General features: G+C 34.9%; 2 protein-coding genes across 2 annotated transcripts in view; both read right to left on the reverse strand.

Moving 5' to 3' along the window:
- The window catches only part of LOC137391210 (probable glutathione S-transferase 7), an 82,713-nt gene that overhangs the window by 27,118 nt on the left and 37,188 nt on the right, over positions 1-18,407 (reverse strand). The window lies entirely within an intron of this gene.
- Positions 6,677-10,981, reverse strand: LOC137391206 (glutathione S-transferase 1-like). The gene is made up of 6 exons (XM_068077607.1): positions 10,835-10,981; positions 8,855-8,997; positions 8,549-8,641; positions 8,288-8,403; positions 8,101-8,193; positions 6,677-7,284 (listed from the first exon to the last, which is right to left on the reverse strand). Exons 2-6 carry the CDS (start codon positions 8,988-8,990, stop codon positions 7,120-7,122), a joined length of 603 nt encoding a protein of 200 aa, XP_067933708.1. The 5' UTR covers positions 8,991-8,997; positions 10,835-10,981; the 3' UTR covers positions 6,677-7,119.

Here is an 18,407-nt window from a genome sequence, read left to right on the forward strand (position 1 = left end):
TGTGGCGGTCAAGTCAGTCCAAGACAAGAATCTAGTAGTCAGGCTTGCTTCGAAACCAAACCCCCGGCCTGCCTCTGGATCTCTATCCCAGGCTAGTCTGGATCCACTAATGGCTGGTCTTAAGACTGGATCTCTAGTGCCATGGCACACCCGATCGAGTCTAGACAAGGCCGTGGATCGCCTCCTAGCCTTCTTAGAGTCACCCTGGCAGTTCCGTCTGTTGGTTGCACTGAGCCTGCTTATACAATCGGTGAGCCAACCAGGCAGGCGTCAATAGAAGCAGTTTGTATGAGTATATAGCAGTTTATTATCGATATCTTTAATACAAGTATGCACAAGTATGAGTGGAATCAAGCACAACTCTGCCTGTCTACCGCGCTGGCTTATATAGCCAGCGCCTATCGTTTAACTCCGCCTACTGATCTATTTATATCACAAAGGACATGCCAGATATAACAGGATGGTTATGTAACAAAAAGGCAGTTCAGTAATACAAGGGCAGTTCAGTAATACAGTTATATAATAATAAAAAGGCAGTTCAGTAATACAAGGGCAGTTCAGTAATACAGTTATATAATAATAAAAAGGCAGTTCAAGTATGCAATAAGGGAAGTTCGAGAGGTTCGGTTAAATGATAGTGCGGATATATATATGAGTGCAGTAAATAGTACACAGGCATGTCCCGGTCCTCCACAGTATTGAGCTAGCATCCAGCAAGCTGCCAAACATTTCCCAGCTCAGATTGGGGATTCCCGTTTAAGATGTTCAATCAGCTAATATAGAAATAAAGGCTGTAAGAGAATTTCCAAAAAGCAGATAGGGAATTCGAAATATTCAATAATATTAGTTGGTGCATTTTTATGCGCAATACCCATAGCTGCGATGTTTGCTAACTATAACCTAAGAACAAAGATAGACTAGTAAAAAAATTTTAAAATATGCTGGCCTTCGGGGGTCCACAAAAAACCAAGCTGAGGGCCGCCTGTTGGACATGCCTGTTCTAGGACATGGGTGGGCAACCTTTTTGGGCATAAGGCTATTTTCAGAACTGGTAGTAATTTGTTAAAAGGCCACCATCACCTATGTCTTATAACTTTTAACAACCAGTGTAGGCAAAATAATCTTTACTTCCCTATATCACAGTTTTTCAAAATGTCAATGCTCTTAGCTTGACTTTTCAGATGTTGCTTCAACATGAAATTTTAGAAATGTATGGAAATTGGAAGAAACTCAACTTCATCCAGTCATTGCAATTTCTGTATTATTCACCTTTAACTCTCCTTGAATGCAAATAAACATGAATTAGTATATATAGAAAGCAAAAATAAGATATTGTTAGCAGGATAACAGCCAAATGATGTTTACGAGTTGTTCAGTCCTGTATGTGCTTCTCAACATGCCCATGATTCGTGCCACAAAGCCCTTCAGTTGTGCGTATTTCTGACAGGGAAGCATATGATAGGCATTGGTGAGATCTTGGCCAGGGTTAAAAAGCGGTGAACAGATGAGATCATTTTGAAAATCAATCACTTTTAGTTGAAGATAAGGTGGAATATCTTCTACAATTAGCACAGCTGAGAACAGATGGAGCTCTCTTTTTACATTCTTGAAGACATGAAACTTGGGCTTCAAATTCTTGCCTTAGATCACACACAACATCAGCATACCTATTTAGCTGTGGTTCACTTGGCAGATCATAAAGTGCTGGAAATTTTTGTACATCAACGTTGTCCTCTCTCAACTGTGGTTCTCACATTTCAAGTCAACCGTGAAAACCACCAACAGCTAATACATGTTGCTAATCAGCTGATTTTCAAGTTTCAGTTTAGTGTTGAGTTTATTCAGGTGCAGCATCATCTCCACAAGAAAGACAGAGTCATCCAAATTTAGAACACCATGAAACTCAGGCAGCTGTTTCTCTTGCAATCTGGAGAATTGTATTATCTCAGTTTACAGGTTGAACGCTCGGCGTAACATCTTTCCCGTTGATAACCAGCGCACTTGAGCAAAATATGGAACATCTTTGAGTTCTGGTTTGCTATCATTGAGAAACTGGCAAAACTGACGATGCCTCAACCCTTCTGTTGCAGATAGATGACAACATCTTTGATAACATTTACAACATGATTTGGTTTCATTGCTTTAGCAGCCAGGTTTTGTTGATGTAGAATGCAGTGGAATTGTAAGAGAGGTGGATTAATCCTATCTTTCTTGAGCACCTTCATTAGAAAACTAACCAAACCATTGGCACGGCCAATCATAGCACAGACTCCATTTGTTGCTACAAAACATATTTTGCTGAGATCAAGATTTTTCTGCTCTAGCACCTTTTGTATTTCAGCCAACATATCTTTTCCTGTTGTATGGCCTTGCATGTTGCGCAGAGCAAGAAAATTTTCAGTAATTGTGAGCATTTTGTCTACTTCACAAATAAACACAGCTACAGTAACTGGGCTGCATCTGTTGCATCTGTCGTTTCATCGAGTGCAATAAAATATGCTACAAAGCCTTGCAATTGATCTTGTAGCTGTCGATGCACCTCCTGACTCTAGACTTCAGTTCGATGAGCTACTGTACGACAGAAGAAGGGTATATCTTTAAAGGTTTTTGGTTTTTTCTAACAGCATATAACATCAGCTGCATCTTCAATACACTTTTTGATTAACTCCCCATCCATAAACGGCTTGTTGCACCTGCTGATTCGGTAAACTATCTTCATGCTTGCTAAATTGGCCTTTTGGCTACTCTCAGTAGGAATCTTCATCATATTCTGCTGTGTTCTTCATTTTCTGAGTTGTGTCACATTTCTTGCCTTTTTAGCATCATTAGATATCTGTTCATATACTGCTCTATGCTTAGCTTTGAAATGTGTCTCTACATTGTTTTTTCATGGTCTTTATTATGTCAGACTGACAATCGGTTTTTGCAATATGCAGATTAAAAAATACATTCAACTTTTTTCTCTTTAGCCGGCAAAAAAAAGACTGCATTGAAGCGGCGAAAATACCATTATATTACCAGTAAATATCAATACTGGTAATATAATGGTGGTAACATCAATAGCGGTAATATCAATAGTGGTAATTTCAATAGTTCTAATATCAATAGTGGTAACATCAATAGTGGTAATATCAATAGTGGTAACATCAATAGTGGTAATATCGATAGTGGTAACATCAATAGTGGCAATATCAATAGTGTTAATATCAATAGTGGTACTATCAATAGTGTACTTAGGGCAATGTGTGGCCTGAAGGCCGCACATTGCCCATGTCTGTTTTAGGAGATTTACTAGTAAATAAACTATAACAGTTTCAGTAGAAAGAAACACTAAGGTCTTTGTCAGCAAAAAGCCATAAACATCCTTTACAGAACTTCAACTTTCATACTCTAAATGAGAAAGCTAACGTTTATTTCTGTGTAACCATGGTAATAGCTGCATCTTAAAGTCTGCATTAATGGTAATGCAATAGTTTTTTGTTTTGCTAAAAACTGGAGCAAACCTAATTTATTCCAAGGTTTAATATCTGTAGTAAGTTGACACTTATATGACAGGGTGAGTATAAGGAGAGTATAATTTTAGTTGGTCGTTGAATAGCCAGCATTTAATTATTATTAGAAACATGCAATAAATTTAAAGCTTGACTTGCAATAAAATTCACATTACAGTTATTTGATATGAAAAGATTCACCATGTCTAACTCTGTTGTGTTGTAAGTGCAAAATATGTGGGAATGTGATTACAAACTCTTAAAAGCTAAAAAACGAACAGTTAATCGCAGCCACACGAGACAGCCGTAGTTTGGATTCGCTTTCCAAAACGGCTCAAATGGGACGTACTTGTTACAGGATGGTTTTTGTTTACACTTTCATGCAATCTCATTCGTCAAAATATTGTCACAAATATACTTCACGCATTCAATAAAACCATGTCTATTGTTCTTACGCGTCTGTTTTATCGTCATTGTAATGCTGTCACTTTTAGCACTGATATCTCATAACTTACAGTAAAAAATCGTTAAACTTTTCAATCTTAGCTCGAATGAGTACATATCGTTGTCTGATAATCATGACGAGCCTGTTGGTTACCTGTGATAATCGAAAAGTGCTGCAAAAATTATTTTCGAAGTATTGGGTCACATGATCAGATTAAGACTTGGCGATTAGTCCAAGCCGAAAGAAAACTGTAAAGTAGCGAGCATCTATATTTGATACGGGGTCTTCGGTAAAACCCGAAGTGTTTGTCATAAACTAGTGCTACAATAAGTTTTATATTGAGTTTTTTATTGGCCTTTCAATTCCCGTGAGAACATCACGTGACAAGACGATAACCAAACTGTAATGAATACGTCAAATAAATAAAGAGATTCCAATTTATGGCGGCTTTTCGTTTTTGAGCGTTTATGAGCTTGTAATCACATTTCCACGTGTTTGGCACTTACAACACAACACAGTAAGACATGGTAAATTTTTTTATACCAAATAACTGTAATGTGAATTTTGTTGCAAGTCAACCTTTAAGATAATGTAGACATTGCTTGAAAAGTCGTGGCCCAGTGGTTTAGATTGCTTGAACTGTGAATAGCGGCCTGAGTTCCATTATCAAAAAGGCCAATGGTGGTGACGGGAGTGATATCCATCCTCAAATTACTCTCTGTCACTGGGCATGTTTTCCGTTGTCAAGTTTCCATTGGCAACGAACTCGGACATCTCCAGGCAAGATCATAAAGACGTTGTTTGTGCTCTTTAAAAAACATGCACAGCTTCTGCTTGCAATAAGCTAAGCAGACATCAAACTTGATCTTCGAGTAATTGGCTCACCAAATAGAAACGATGCTTAATAAAATTGCCCATCATTACTATGCTATATAAATGCCCTAAACCAAATACCGAAATAATTAACAAGTACTATGAATCATCTCTGTATAATTGAATATTTAGATTAGATTTAGATATTTTTTGGACATTTCTATCAGACTATTTAACATTATTTCTACCAATTTTGCTGCTATTTCTACAGATGTATTATTTGTTCCCATTTCCTTTAGTCTACTCAATCTCCACGTGTCATTCTTGGAAGCGTATTTCATCTAGAACATTCTATCACGTGACTGACAATTAGTGTCATTATCACAGGCATGTCAAACTACAAGTCAATCTCAACGTGGTAGTACTTTAAAAATAGCTACTATGATGCATTGATCTAGAACCTTCTATTGAGGATATATAACCACAGACCTGTCAAGCTGTTATCCAATATATTATTAATCCTCCTGAGAGACTTGACTCTTACAATAAATTAAATAGTTAAGAATAATAAGAATGTATAACACTAGTAGTTCCTATTCATCTAAATCCTAATAGTTGTTATGTAACATGAGGTGTTGAAACAAATAGATCAAACTTCTAGTAAAGATGCTAACATTTCAACTACCAACACTGGTACAACCCATTTTATAAAGTGTACAGTGCTCTAATGACTACAAGAAACGTTACGTTATTTAAACCGCAAAAGTCAGGGAAACCGAAAAGCCATGTTCTAAAAGTGTTCTTGACCTTTTTGTAAGGTCAAGAACATTTTTGAGGTGCAGGACACACCGCTGCTTGTTTTTCATACCAGACCCACTAGTGTAGTAAGATTCGTTAGTTAGGCCTGTGTTTGTTTGTTGGTTTATTTTTGGGTCAACATAGATTGGATAAAGTAACTGTTGTTTATTGTGCATTATAGACAATATAACACAAGCTGTGATATGAGGACCACCGAATATGGATATAACTCATGCAGTGATCTTATGGTTATAAGAAAAAGACAGCAAATTTATATTCACTCAAATCAACCATAACTATTTAAAGACAAACTCCTGTACCGATATCTCGCAGACTAACTCTAGTATACAACAGCTCAGATCCACAGATACAATTCAAATACTTAGAGGCTCGGTACCAATACCATTTAGCTAAAGCTGTGGTAATAGGTGAAAAGTTGTGAGAAAACCTCTTTAGGGACCCAAGACAAAAGTCAGACATAGTTTTGTATAGCTTGAGTTGTTGAGGCAGTGTAACTTTGGCTCTCGCAATGTTAAATAATTGTTCATATGAAATTGTCATCTATAAACATTGTTCAGCAGACTGGCCTCTCAAGAAGTCACACGGGCAACCCTTTTTGGCACCATCTATGATCAGCAAGGGTGCCGGCATCGTGATAGATAAAACAGCAATTTACTTGTGCTATCTGACCTCCTTGTTATGATTAAATATTGCTAAGTTGCAAGTCGTTTTTGTGTAATATCAGATGTCATCCTACTAGTTCACATAGTGGCTTAGTGCACCTGACTGGTGAACAGACGGTTGGGGTCAACTCAACCATCAGGAATCAGGAAACGCATCAGGAAACCTCAGGATTGGAGAAATTCTTGATTAAGCTGGTATATTGTCAGCATGAGTCAGAGTTCACACAGCTCAAGATGTCTCAAGAAACCATAGCAGTTACTATGGGATCTGAAGACACTAATGGTCAAAATGCTAATGATAGTAATTTTTGTGAAAGTAGATGCACCAAGTTGTGCCCTCTCTCTGTAGAAAGTTGTACTCTCTCTGTAGAAAGAACTAATTAGTGCTATTCGGAGAGAAGAAGCTGCTTCAGTTGCTTGTCTCCTTAGCAGAGCTTCTACTGCAGTAGGCTGAATTATGTATATTGATATAATCACATTGTACAGCTCGCTGCACTCATAGAAATCACACTAGCTTAAAAAGTAAACACATGTAATAGTGTGTATACAAATGAATAAAATTATACACTCGTAGTAATGACTCACTTATGGAAATAACTAATTCCAAATTTCAAATAACATTTTTGTTTTGCTTTTTATATAAATTCATGTTAAATTATATAAAGTGTTGATAACAGTCTTTCATTGGGGATCTCCTAACAACAGCATGAAGTCACAGGCATAGAGATGAGAAATATGATGAGATAACAAATCAGTCTATAACTCTAGTCAGTCAGCCAGCTGTTACTAGTTACTAGTTCACAATAATTCAGTATAACAAAAGTCTACTAGTGACTAAACTAAAGTCTACCCATCTTCACTTCAACATCTTCAATATTTGTGCTGAGTTCTACTTATTATCAGGTCTCGTCTTGAGCCAATCAGCAACTGCAGGTAACTCTGTAAAATTCTTGATCAGTTCAGAGATTGTTGGATACACGTCCATTTTCAGATCTTTTAGCAACCCTTGGAGAACTTCAATGGTGGAGTATAAAGCAGAATCGGCCAATGATGCCTGTAATAACAATGTATAATAGAATAACTTTAAAATAGTACACTAATCATACATTAATTATTGCTAGGGATTTCCCATACATAACGTTATGTGAACCTTCTTTGTGTTTAGATGAAATTCATAGACAATAGTATAAACAAAGTTTATAACATAGAAAATTTGTTCAACTAAATAGAACATTAACTCAGAAAAATTTGAAACACTCTTGATTTCATGAAGCTGTGTTAAAGACCAGTTATATATGAGCTTGGTAGACAGCTAATTTTATAAATTAATACAAATTAATGTTGACATTCAATAAATTACAATAAAACATATTTGTTCTATCAACCCTTTTATTGTTTGAATATAAATGATTTTAATCAATAATGTTTGCTGGTAATACATCAATTACAAAAACTGAGATATTAAGTTTGTTATATTTTTTGTTTTAAGTTTTTGTGTCTCGCATAAAAGAATACCTTAAACCACTTATTATTTCAATTGTTGTTATTCCTATAAGAGCTAGTTTTTGCTGCTATACTTTTGTACCTGTACAACTTATTCATATAAAAGATAGTCTAAAACTACAGCATTACAAATGACCTTTGTTACATCAGTACAGGTGTTACAAATTATTATATCAAAGATTAACAATTTAAGTACATATCACGTATACAAAAGAAAATTAAATAATTGCTACTGTCAGCTGTAAGCACATAATATTACAAAGGTATTTTCACAATGAGAAACAGGGTTAGTAAGTTGCTTGTACTTTGGCTGCTCTTCAACAAACATGGTTATCTTACGCTTATATTTGTTGAATGATTAACTTACTTCATCTCCAAGGATGAATTTTCCTTTTTTCAGCTGGACAGCAAGTTTCTCTGTAGACTGCAGAACTTCAGCTGTTTTTTTGGTAACCTCTGCCTAAATAAACAGCATTCACTTGTTAGTAATCGCCGACTATGTAATATTTGATCAAAAATATTTAAGGACACAATTTGAGTTAGTTTGAAATTACCTTCTCTTCTTCAGTTTTTGCATAGTACGCGTGAACAACTTGTTCAAAAAGCCCTGAGCAGCTCTCCACAATCATATCAACTGCAGCAGCTTCCCAGTTACTGAATCCATACAAATCTAATAAGGCAAAGGAGGGCATCAAAGGAATAACTAGTAAACTATGTGATGTATATTAACAGGAGAGTAGATGAGACTGTGATAAGAGAGGTCAATTTAACAGAATTGTATTTCTGTGATAAACTTGATATTATGTGACACTTACTCAGTTCTCTGGCAACATATCTGGCTATTGCAAAACTTTCACACATCGTCTTTCCATCGACTTCTAGAAGTGGGAGTTGTCCTTTTGGTGTAGCTGAAACATAAGTTTAAATCATCATTGATGTTTATTGTGAACATATCAAATATATCAAGTAACATATTCTGCTTATTAGATGTCTTTGTCATTCAAGTTGTATTTGTGCTTTGATAAAACAAGGAATTCAACAAATACATAACAGGGCAGCATATATACTGGGTATGTGTACTGCTTATAATAAATTTACTGGAGTAGGTAGAATATACCCACATGGCTTGAATGCTTCCCATTCTTCCTTTGTCAACCTGCAGTCAATAAAGTCTTTTCCTGCTAGTTTAAACAAAAGTCTAGTAACTTCAGCTCTTCCTTTGACATCAAAGTATATAAGCTTCATCTGACCAGACATACTGCTTCTAATAAGAGTGAAAATATGGAAAAAGTGATAAAATCAGTCCATTATAAAGTGTTATGTAGAGAACACAAAATACATTTTTAAATAATAACTTAAACATCTAGTAGCAAACAGATACACTAGGAAGTAGCATGGGTATTTTTTGGAGTTTATCCAGTTGTAAACAAAACGCTTTGCAAATAAGTAAGCCTGTAACAAAAAAAATAAAAATTCTCTTTTTTAATTAAATACCAGATAATTATCTGACACGATCTGTTCATTATATTAATAAGTTAGTTTTAAAGGAATGTTTCTACTACTTACATTTAAGCCAAGTTTCGGTAAGGAGACATTCTCACTACAAATATTGTTATGTATAGCAGCTCCTTCTATTTCATGACACTAACATACTACATCCACCATCGTATGTTTCAGTTGATGAACTTTCTGTTACTACAACTTTTACTTCACTATCACGACTTCTTTGCAATACTATTTCATAACCAACTTTTAGATCTTAAAAATAATTCTGACATTTCGTAGCTTATTTGTTTGTTGCACAGCAACCACTAACAGTAACTAAATAATTGTTTTAGCTGTGTTCCGTCTGAGCAATTTCTCTACAAGATACAATCTATGTAAAATCCTATATCACCAACTTGAAAGGTTTTATATTTGTCCAAAAGTGGAAAAAAGGTGAAGGCAAAATTGCCGAAGCCAAGTATCCACTTTAATATTTCTTATTGCTACAAAATGAGTGACGCAATAAACATGAATTGTATTATGTTAAATCCCCAAGAGTTTCTGATACTGCTTTAACCAATCCAAAGCGTTGTAACAAAGTTTGTGATCAATCGATCTAACTGGCTAGTTGACCTTACCCAACTATCGCTTTTTACAGGCGCTTTTGGTTTTGAAAGTTTTTCAGTAAGCACATATTTGGTCTGCGAATGAATTTTTTTTAATTGCTCAGAAATAGCCCAGCTCAATGATTTAATTTTGAACAAGTTTCCAAAGAGCCTCCCCACTATAAACTTCAACGAATACCAGAAAGCATTAATTAAACAACTTCTACAATCCCACTCTTAACTCCTCACCGGGGTTGATATAGAAACATGTCCTCGGTAGTGCAAATAATAACGCTATTATGATGACAAGGTTATAAAGCTCACATTGAGAAGTCACAAAACATGTGTAACACTATTTTTGTATTCTTATAGCCTATTATCTCCCGCATTTTAGAGGCAATTTAGAGATTTAAAAATTATTTCTCTAAACCATTTTTCTAGAAAGAAAGAGTTTACTAAAGCTGGCTATTTTAGATACTATTACAAAAGAAACTTTGTGCCGAATAAAATGCAATTTTCAGTTTAAAGATATACCGATTACTTCTCAAGTTCTAAAAGATTACATGTATATAGCCATGTCAACTTGGGAAATTTTTTTTAAAAACTAGTTTTGACTTTGAAGAGTTAAAACACGTTTGTTCACCTCACTTGATAGTTCTTGATTTCTATCCTAAGATTTTTTTCTTTTTTGACATGTAACCAAAAACATCATTTTGTTGTTGTTTACCAATGCTAGTAAAAACTTATCCATACATACAAAGTTATACCTACATTGACTGCAAAAGGTTAACAGATCGTAAGACCTTAAATAGTGTAGTTATGTACTTACAGCCTTTGAAACACAGTAAGTTAAACAGAGTAAGTTAAGCTTTTAACTAGACTTAGTCAAGCCTAAACTCAAAAGAAATAAGTGGGCTTTCTAAAAATTCAGTTGCACTGAAACAGCTAAGCATTTAGCAAGCATCATACAATTGATTAAAAATATTGCAGAAATGTAATAAATATTCTCACCAGTCTTATTTGTGTTGTAGATAGTGCTTCAGAGATGACGGATAGACTTCTAATGGTGTGTTTTCCTGCTGTTTACAGCTTATATAAGTTGAATAGATCTGCGTGGTTATCCATCTATGCTCTTCAGTCTATGCTGTTCAGTCACGCATTACATTCAGTGGTATGAACCATGACATATCGCTTTACTATTGCAGACTACAGCTCTTGCAAATTATGATGAAATCTCAACTGTGTTGCCATGTGATAGAATATTCTAGAACAAACAGACATGCTGTAGCTGACCAAACGACAGAGCAAAGAAACAGCGAAATTTGAGACAGAAACTAGTTAATAAGTTGTCTTATCACTTCTTTTGCTAGTTATGGTGAATCTATAGATGATTGATTTACAATAAATACAGTTATAAATAAATCAATGTTTATTGTCTCCAGGAAATTTACTAGTAAATAGACCATAGCTGGTTCAGAAACTTCAAAAACTCCGTCATGTCCGGGTGAGATCATAACGACGTTTAGGTAAAAATGCTCTTTAAAAATCTTGCGCAGCCTCTGCTTGCAATAAGCTAAGCAGACATCAAACTTGATCTTCGAGGAATTGGCTCACAGAGTGATGGCTCATACTCACAAAGACATTGCTTAGTAAAGTTGTCCATCATTACTATGTTGTAAAAATGCCCTAAACCAAAAACTGTAATAATTAACAAGTACTATGAATCATCACTGCATAATTACATACTTAGATTAAATTTAAATATTTGTTGAACATTTCTATTGGACTATTCAACACTATTTCTATCAATTTTTCTGCTCTTACTACAGAGGTATTGTTTGTCACCATTTCCTCTAGCCTCCTCCATCTCCACATGTCATGCTTGATAGCGTATTTTATCTAGAACATTCTATCATGTGACTGATAATTATCACAGACATGTCAAGCTACATGTAAAAGTTAATCTCAATGTGGTATAGTTACTATAATGCATTGATCTAGAACCTTCCATTAAGTGATAAATAACCACAGACCTGTCAAGCTGTTACCCAATATATTATTAATCCTCCTGAGAGACTTGACTATTACAATAAAATTAATAGTAAAGAATAATAAGAATGTATAACACTAGTAGTTCCTATTCATCTAAAACTTACTAGCACATGATATAATAAATATTATAGAAAACCACAAGTCCTTGTTTGTTGCATATGCTATAAATAAACTACAACTAAAATACAATAAAGTCGGTAAAGCGAAGATTTTTATAACTGTTAAGAACAAATGGTCAATATAATTGTACATGTATATGCTTATACATAGAACCAACGGCGGCAGAACAACTACTGATCACACTTATAAGATATGTATTATATGACACCAGTGAACCAGTTCATCGCTATTTAGGGGAATGACTACTAGGGTGTTGTCCAACAGATACCTAAAATCTCAGGCTACAAAGTTTTCTAAATGACTAAAATTAGCAATGCCTTCCCAGAAAGGCACAACTCCAACCTGTGCTCATTGCTGAGCTGCGTGTGTCACACCCATTAGATAGGAGTCGTCTTGCACTTTTGGTAAGCATCAATCATGGCTATCTTGTAAAGCTTGTATTCATGGCATAGTTGAGAGCACGAGGAGTTATCAGGAATGAAATACAGGTCATATTTGTTGATACCATTGCTATTTATGCAGGTACCTCAGATTGTGTATTGGCAACAGACCCAACATTTCTGAAGGATGAAATACAAGTTATATGTGTTGATGAGGCCTATAGAAGACGAGTTTGAGTGAAATCTAAGCCTGCTCTCCTACCAGAATGTCAGCAAGACCTTTTTACTTAATACAGACATGAAACAAAACAGCCGCGTGATACAAAAAATTGACAGTGTGTTACAGAAACTTTTCATAGAAACGCGCCTTATACATTCTTGTAGACATTTGACACCATAGACCTATTAACTATACATATACTATATACTATACATATCAACTAAATTATAGTTAATAAGTCTATGGTTGACACAAGTAGATCATTTGACGTTTGTGTCCACTTAGACCTTTTAAAGTTATGCAACCTCCAACTACAAAGGAAGGTAAGTCATACTAGTGTTTCTATTACAATACATGTATAATTATGATGGTGACAGTATGAATGATAAGGTCTACTTGCCACATGAGGTAGTATGACTTGATAAAGTGAATGACTTGATAATTGAAGATAATGATTATGTGATGACGTAAATCTACTACTACTATTTACTCTTGGCTACTACTATTACAACTACTGTTACTATTACTACTATTACTACTACTATTACTACTACTACTACTACTACTACTACTACTATTACAACTACTGTTACTATTACTACTACTACTACTACTATTACTACTACTACTACTACTACTACTACTACTACTACACATTTTACTACTACACATTTTACTACTACTACTACCACTGCTATTACTACTAGTGTTACTAATAAGTACCACTAGTGACTGCTGATACCACAACTACTACTATTACTACTATTGTTGCTAATAATGCCTTTTTATGATAGTACTAGTGGAGTGCCCTGCGTTGCATGGCAGCTTATAAAACAGCTTATAAAACAGCTTATAAAACAGCTTATAAACATTACATTACCTCCCTTATCTTACCTACTACATTACTTTTACACTGCGTTACCTGCAACTGTTTATAAGCTGGTTTTTTACCTGTGCAACTGCAACGGCGGACATTCACCTAGTGAGACCCAATGGGTATTTTAACCGATGTAATGAATATCTACAACATTATTGTTGGCTGAGCTCAGTTGAATGCTGCAGTCAAATAGATGAGCTCAACATCTCCAAAACTGTGAGTTCAGAGAAGAAATCTTCTTCGAAGTCAATCTTTCATTACTGAAACATTATGGCTATAACTGGACAGACAGACAAGCACCTTTATATATATACATGATATAACATATCATGCATGTTATGATGTGCACCTGTATTATGTGCGTTTGTTTTATGTGTACTTGTTTTATGTGTATCTGTTTTATGTGCACCTTTTTGAGTGCACTTGTTTGAGTGTAAGACAATCGTATACTTGTCATATCGCATAATGTCCATATCTTCAGTTCAGCTTCAGCTGCCAATAAAGCAAGTCAAGATTTGTAAGCCTATTGTAGTAGACCAGTGTTTCAAATTCTCAACATATAACAATTTGGCGACGAGGATTAAAGGAACTTTGTAATGGTTTCTGACAGTACTGTTAAGCCGTTTTTTGAGTCTACTGAGCCCTTGACTGTTGGTTCGAGGTGGAAGAAATTGAGGAGATCTCTGCAGTATCACATTGAGGCGCGTGGTGTAACAAATGCCGAGCGAAAGCGTGCCATTCTGTTGGACTGTTCTGGAGAGGAAGTACAGGATATATACGATACTCTTCAGGTAGGAACAGACGGTGATGCATATACTAAGGCTATGGCAGCTCTTGACTTATATTTCACACCGAAGACGAACCTACTGTATGAACGGTCTGTATTCAGACGGGCTGGATTTAACTCCGGTGAAACTGTTGCCTCATATTTCACTAGGCTGAAACAATTAGCTGTTACCTGTGAGTTTCAAGAAAGAGACACAATAATTAGGGACCAAGTAATTGAGAAATGCCCTTCGCTAACGCTTCGGAGAAAGTTGTTGGAGAGAGGTTCAACACTAGACTTGGACACTGTATTAGCTTTAGCAAGCACGGAATAGTCTGTAGTTAAACATGCAGATTAAATCCAGGCACAAAGAAGTAGTTCTATTTCCAGTAGTGGTGGTAACAATACTGTGAATAGAATTTTTAGTAAATCTGGTAAAAACCATAAAAAGCGCGTTCAATCTCGACAACAATTTTCTGGTTCGGTTAGTAGTGATGGTAACAGAATATGCTACAGATGCAAGTCTCCAAAGCATCTGGCATCATCGAAAGACTGTCCAGCGAGAGACCGAATTTGCAAGACATGCAAAAAGAAAGGACATTACGCCGGCTCTAAATTTTGTGAGCAAGAGAAAAAAATTGTAAATAGCATTTCTGAGGAATCGTCTACACAGCGAGAAGACAATTATTATACAGACACTTTGTTTGCTGTTACTGATACTAATATCAACATATAACAATGTATAATATATAAAGGTACATTGTTTACATATAACTTGATGAGCTCAACGTCTCCAGAACTTTGAGTTCAGAGATGAAATCTTCAGCGAAGTCAATTTTTCATTACTGAAACATTATGGCTATTATAACTGGACAGACAGACAAGCACCTTTATATATATACATGTATATAAACCAGCCAAATGCCCAGTGTTGCACGGGTAACATTGCACAGTTTTAAACAAACTGTAAAACTCTTTCAACGATTAGAGCGAGGACGATTACAAATGGATGAAGTTAGAGCTTTCTATTTATCTTTTATTAGTTCTAAACACCTTGAAACCTATCACAATAAAATTGCTAATCAACTGACAATTAATTCAGTAATTCACAAAATATTAACTAATTAATAAATTAAACAATTCTTGGAATAGCATAATTAAAAAAGGATGACAAAATGTTCAGAAAAGCAAAATAGAATACTGACTTGTGCGTCTATTTAATCCAAACATGCATGTAACTCTTTGACAACTTAACTGTACATCTAGGTAGTATTGCATCAAGCTTACGCTGTGTCATAAATTTAGAAGTAAGAGATCAGCATTGTGTTATTACATTCCTACTCAGCAGGCTCGTTCCTATTGGTCAGATAAATAGGCCTGTGGCAGCAGAAACAAATGATAAAGGTGTATAACAAGATCTGTGTAACTACTTGATGAAATAAACAGCTACGAAGCTTAATAAAAATATTAAAATGGTTGCAAATATAGTAATATTAATTAGGCCAAAGTTGAATTTGTAATTGTCAAGTTGAAACTCAAAAAAGTTTATTACAAATAGAATAATTACCTAACGAATTTGAGTAACTTACCTGAAAATCTATCGCTTTACTAAAATCTTTACCACTTTTTGGGTCAGCTTAACAATCGCTACGCATAGCAGTCAACAGTGCTAGTTATTAACCAAAGTAAGCGCTTTAAGCATGATTATCTTAACCAATGTAATTATACTATTTGCACAAGGATTCTATTGTATTTTGCCTCTAGGTCTGGAGGTCCTGAGATCAAATCCATTGTTGTGCAGATTTTTCATTGCTAAGGTAGATTTTAATTACTATAACTGAACACAGAGTGTTACAAAAAGATAAGCAATGAGATTTATGCCTATAGATTAGTAGCAGTAGTAACAATGTTTTGAACTCCATCAATTATTCATTTTTCTAAGTAACTAATTGTCTGAATTTTGTTCTTCTTGTACGGATCATTTGGTCAACTGACTACAAAATGTCTATTTAGTCTAGAATATTCCATCACATGGCAACACACAGTAAATATTTCATCACGATTTCCCCCACATTCATTGGCTTGTAATTGTAAAGTGCTGTGTCATGGTGACATGGTGACAAGAAATTTGACTTCATTGATGAAGTCAAATTTCTTGGAGTGTCAATTGATAAAAATTTGAACTGGTCTTCCCACGCTCGTAAGCTTTTATTAGATTTACGGCCTATATCAGGCATCTTTTACCGCATAAGTGCTTTCATTCCAAAAAAATTGCTGATTATGCTTTATTACACACTTATTCACTCCAAATTATGCTATTCAATAGAAACTTATGGCAATGCATCCAAAATTCATCTTAGCAAAATAATACAGTTTCAAAAGAAAATTGTCAGAATCATTAACCGTAAGCCATTTGGATTTCCAACAAACGATTTATTTAAAACCTCTGATATTTTAACTATTGATAAATTGCATAAATATAAGTTGCTTATTCAAGCCCATAAATTATTTTACTCAAAATGTGATCCAGCACTACCATTTTATAATACTCGTCATCAATTACTTTCTCTTCCCGTACCTAATCATCTAACTTTAGCCGGTCAACGATCCTCAAACTTTGCAACACCTGCGCTGTGGAATCGACTACCTAATTCAATAAGATCAATAAAATGTCTCGGTAAATATAAGGTGGAACTGAGGCACCATCTCCAGTCTGGAGAGTGAGTGTTACGGTCTGGTTTTTGTGCTGCTGACTCGGGCTCGCGTACCACTGGCTTTGCCATTTCGCAATGGGCCCCATCATCATTTCTTACTTATTGTTATTTTTTCACGCATTGGTTAATTATATTTTGTCTCGAGTATTAATTCAATTGTGTAATCTTTAAAGGTGAAATAAAACACACACACACACACACACACACACACACACACACACACACACACACACACACACACACACACACACACACACACACAGTCTTGTAAACGCATGCAATTGGGGACGCGATATTTTTACCATCACTTTGAGGACATTTTTCATCTATCATTAAGAGCTTTAAAAATAACATATTAAAACAGTTTTTGTTGGGTTTACAAATGCACTGATTTTTGGAGCTGTCAACTTATCCGTTTTTCAGTTATAGCTCATGAGAATTTAACACTAACTTTGGGGACATCACATCACACACATGTATGAATTTTTTATCTAATAAACGGGGACTTTTGCGTAGAGAAGATAACTCTGGCTTATTTTTGTTTTTTTCAACCATTTTGGAGTTGTCGGTATGTGATACTTTTCCCACACTTTCGTAAATGTACTTGTAAAAGTTATCCATCACTAAATTTTTCCCCAAATGTCAACTTAGAAGTTTAATAGTTCTTTATTAAACCTATTTAAAGTACTAATTCTACATATGTATGATGCGCAAAGGTTGAATCGACCTTAGACTTTTTATGTTTAGTGATAAATTCAGTGTAATCAAGTGCTTCACAGAATTTACGGTGATCTGTTCAAGTTAAGGTTTTGAATTGCAAACAGGCAGGCCTGGGTTGCAGGCTGATGTCTATCTAGATTTAAGACTTTTCAACATTTAACGCGAGTATGTTCAAGGTAAACATTTTAACATAGTTTTCATAGAACTCTTAAGCCCTGAATAGGCAAGAAATTTAATTACTATAATCGATAAAGTATTTTGCTACATCTCATTTTATCACTACCAAAAGCAGCTATCAGAAAATTTACATTGCGCGATCATGAGTTAACTTTTTTTTTAAAAAGTAAAAATAACCAGGCAAGCAAACGTGAGTAAGTTTTTTTAAATCAGGAAGCCAAATAAATTTGGATACAGTTAATTTTAGTCATACTTTTCTGTTTGGTTGCACACGATGATTACCACTTTTAATTTAAACTTTTGTGCAATTCTTCTGTTTGTAAGCCATGCATGAAAAGCCAAGCATAGGCGGAGACATATTAGAATCAAGCTTTGGAAATGAAGCATTGGTATCTCCAATATGCCTAATGTAAGCCCAATAACTTTTACCTTATAAAAATATCATTATGTTTAATAAAACGTGTTATCCGTACCAAAAATTTGCCTTCTATTACATTTTCTTAAAAATATATTGAGTTGCCTATCTTTGCAAAAACCATACATTTAATTGTAATCTAT

Source organism: Watersipora subatra, chromosome 3 (assembly GCF_963576615.1).
Source record: "Watersipora subatra chromosome 3, tzWatSuba1.1, whole genome shotgun sequence".
In the NCBI taxonomy this organism is placed as follows: domain Eukaryota; kingdom Metazoa; phylum Bryozoa; class Gymnolaemata; order Cheilostomatida; family Watersiporidae; genus Watersipora; species Watersipora subatra.

What these genes read in the sequence shown, in the direction of transcription:
- LOC137391206 (XM_068077607.1), bottom strand. Translation starts at nt 8,990, where the DNA reads ATGTCTGGTCAGATGAAGCTTATATACTTTGATGTCAAAGGAAGAGCT. An exon ending in ATGGGAAGCATTCAAGCCAT is followed by an intron (nt 8,642 to 8,854) that starts GTGGGTATATTC and finishes CTTATGTTTCAG; the next exon opens with CTACACCAAAAGGACAACTC. An exon ending in CAAAAACTGAAGAAGAGAAG is followed by an intron (nt 8,194 to 8,287) that starts GTAATTTCAAAC and finishes CTGTTTATTTAG; the next exon opens with GCAGAGGTTACCAAAAAAAC.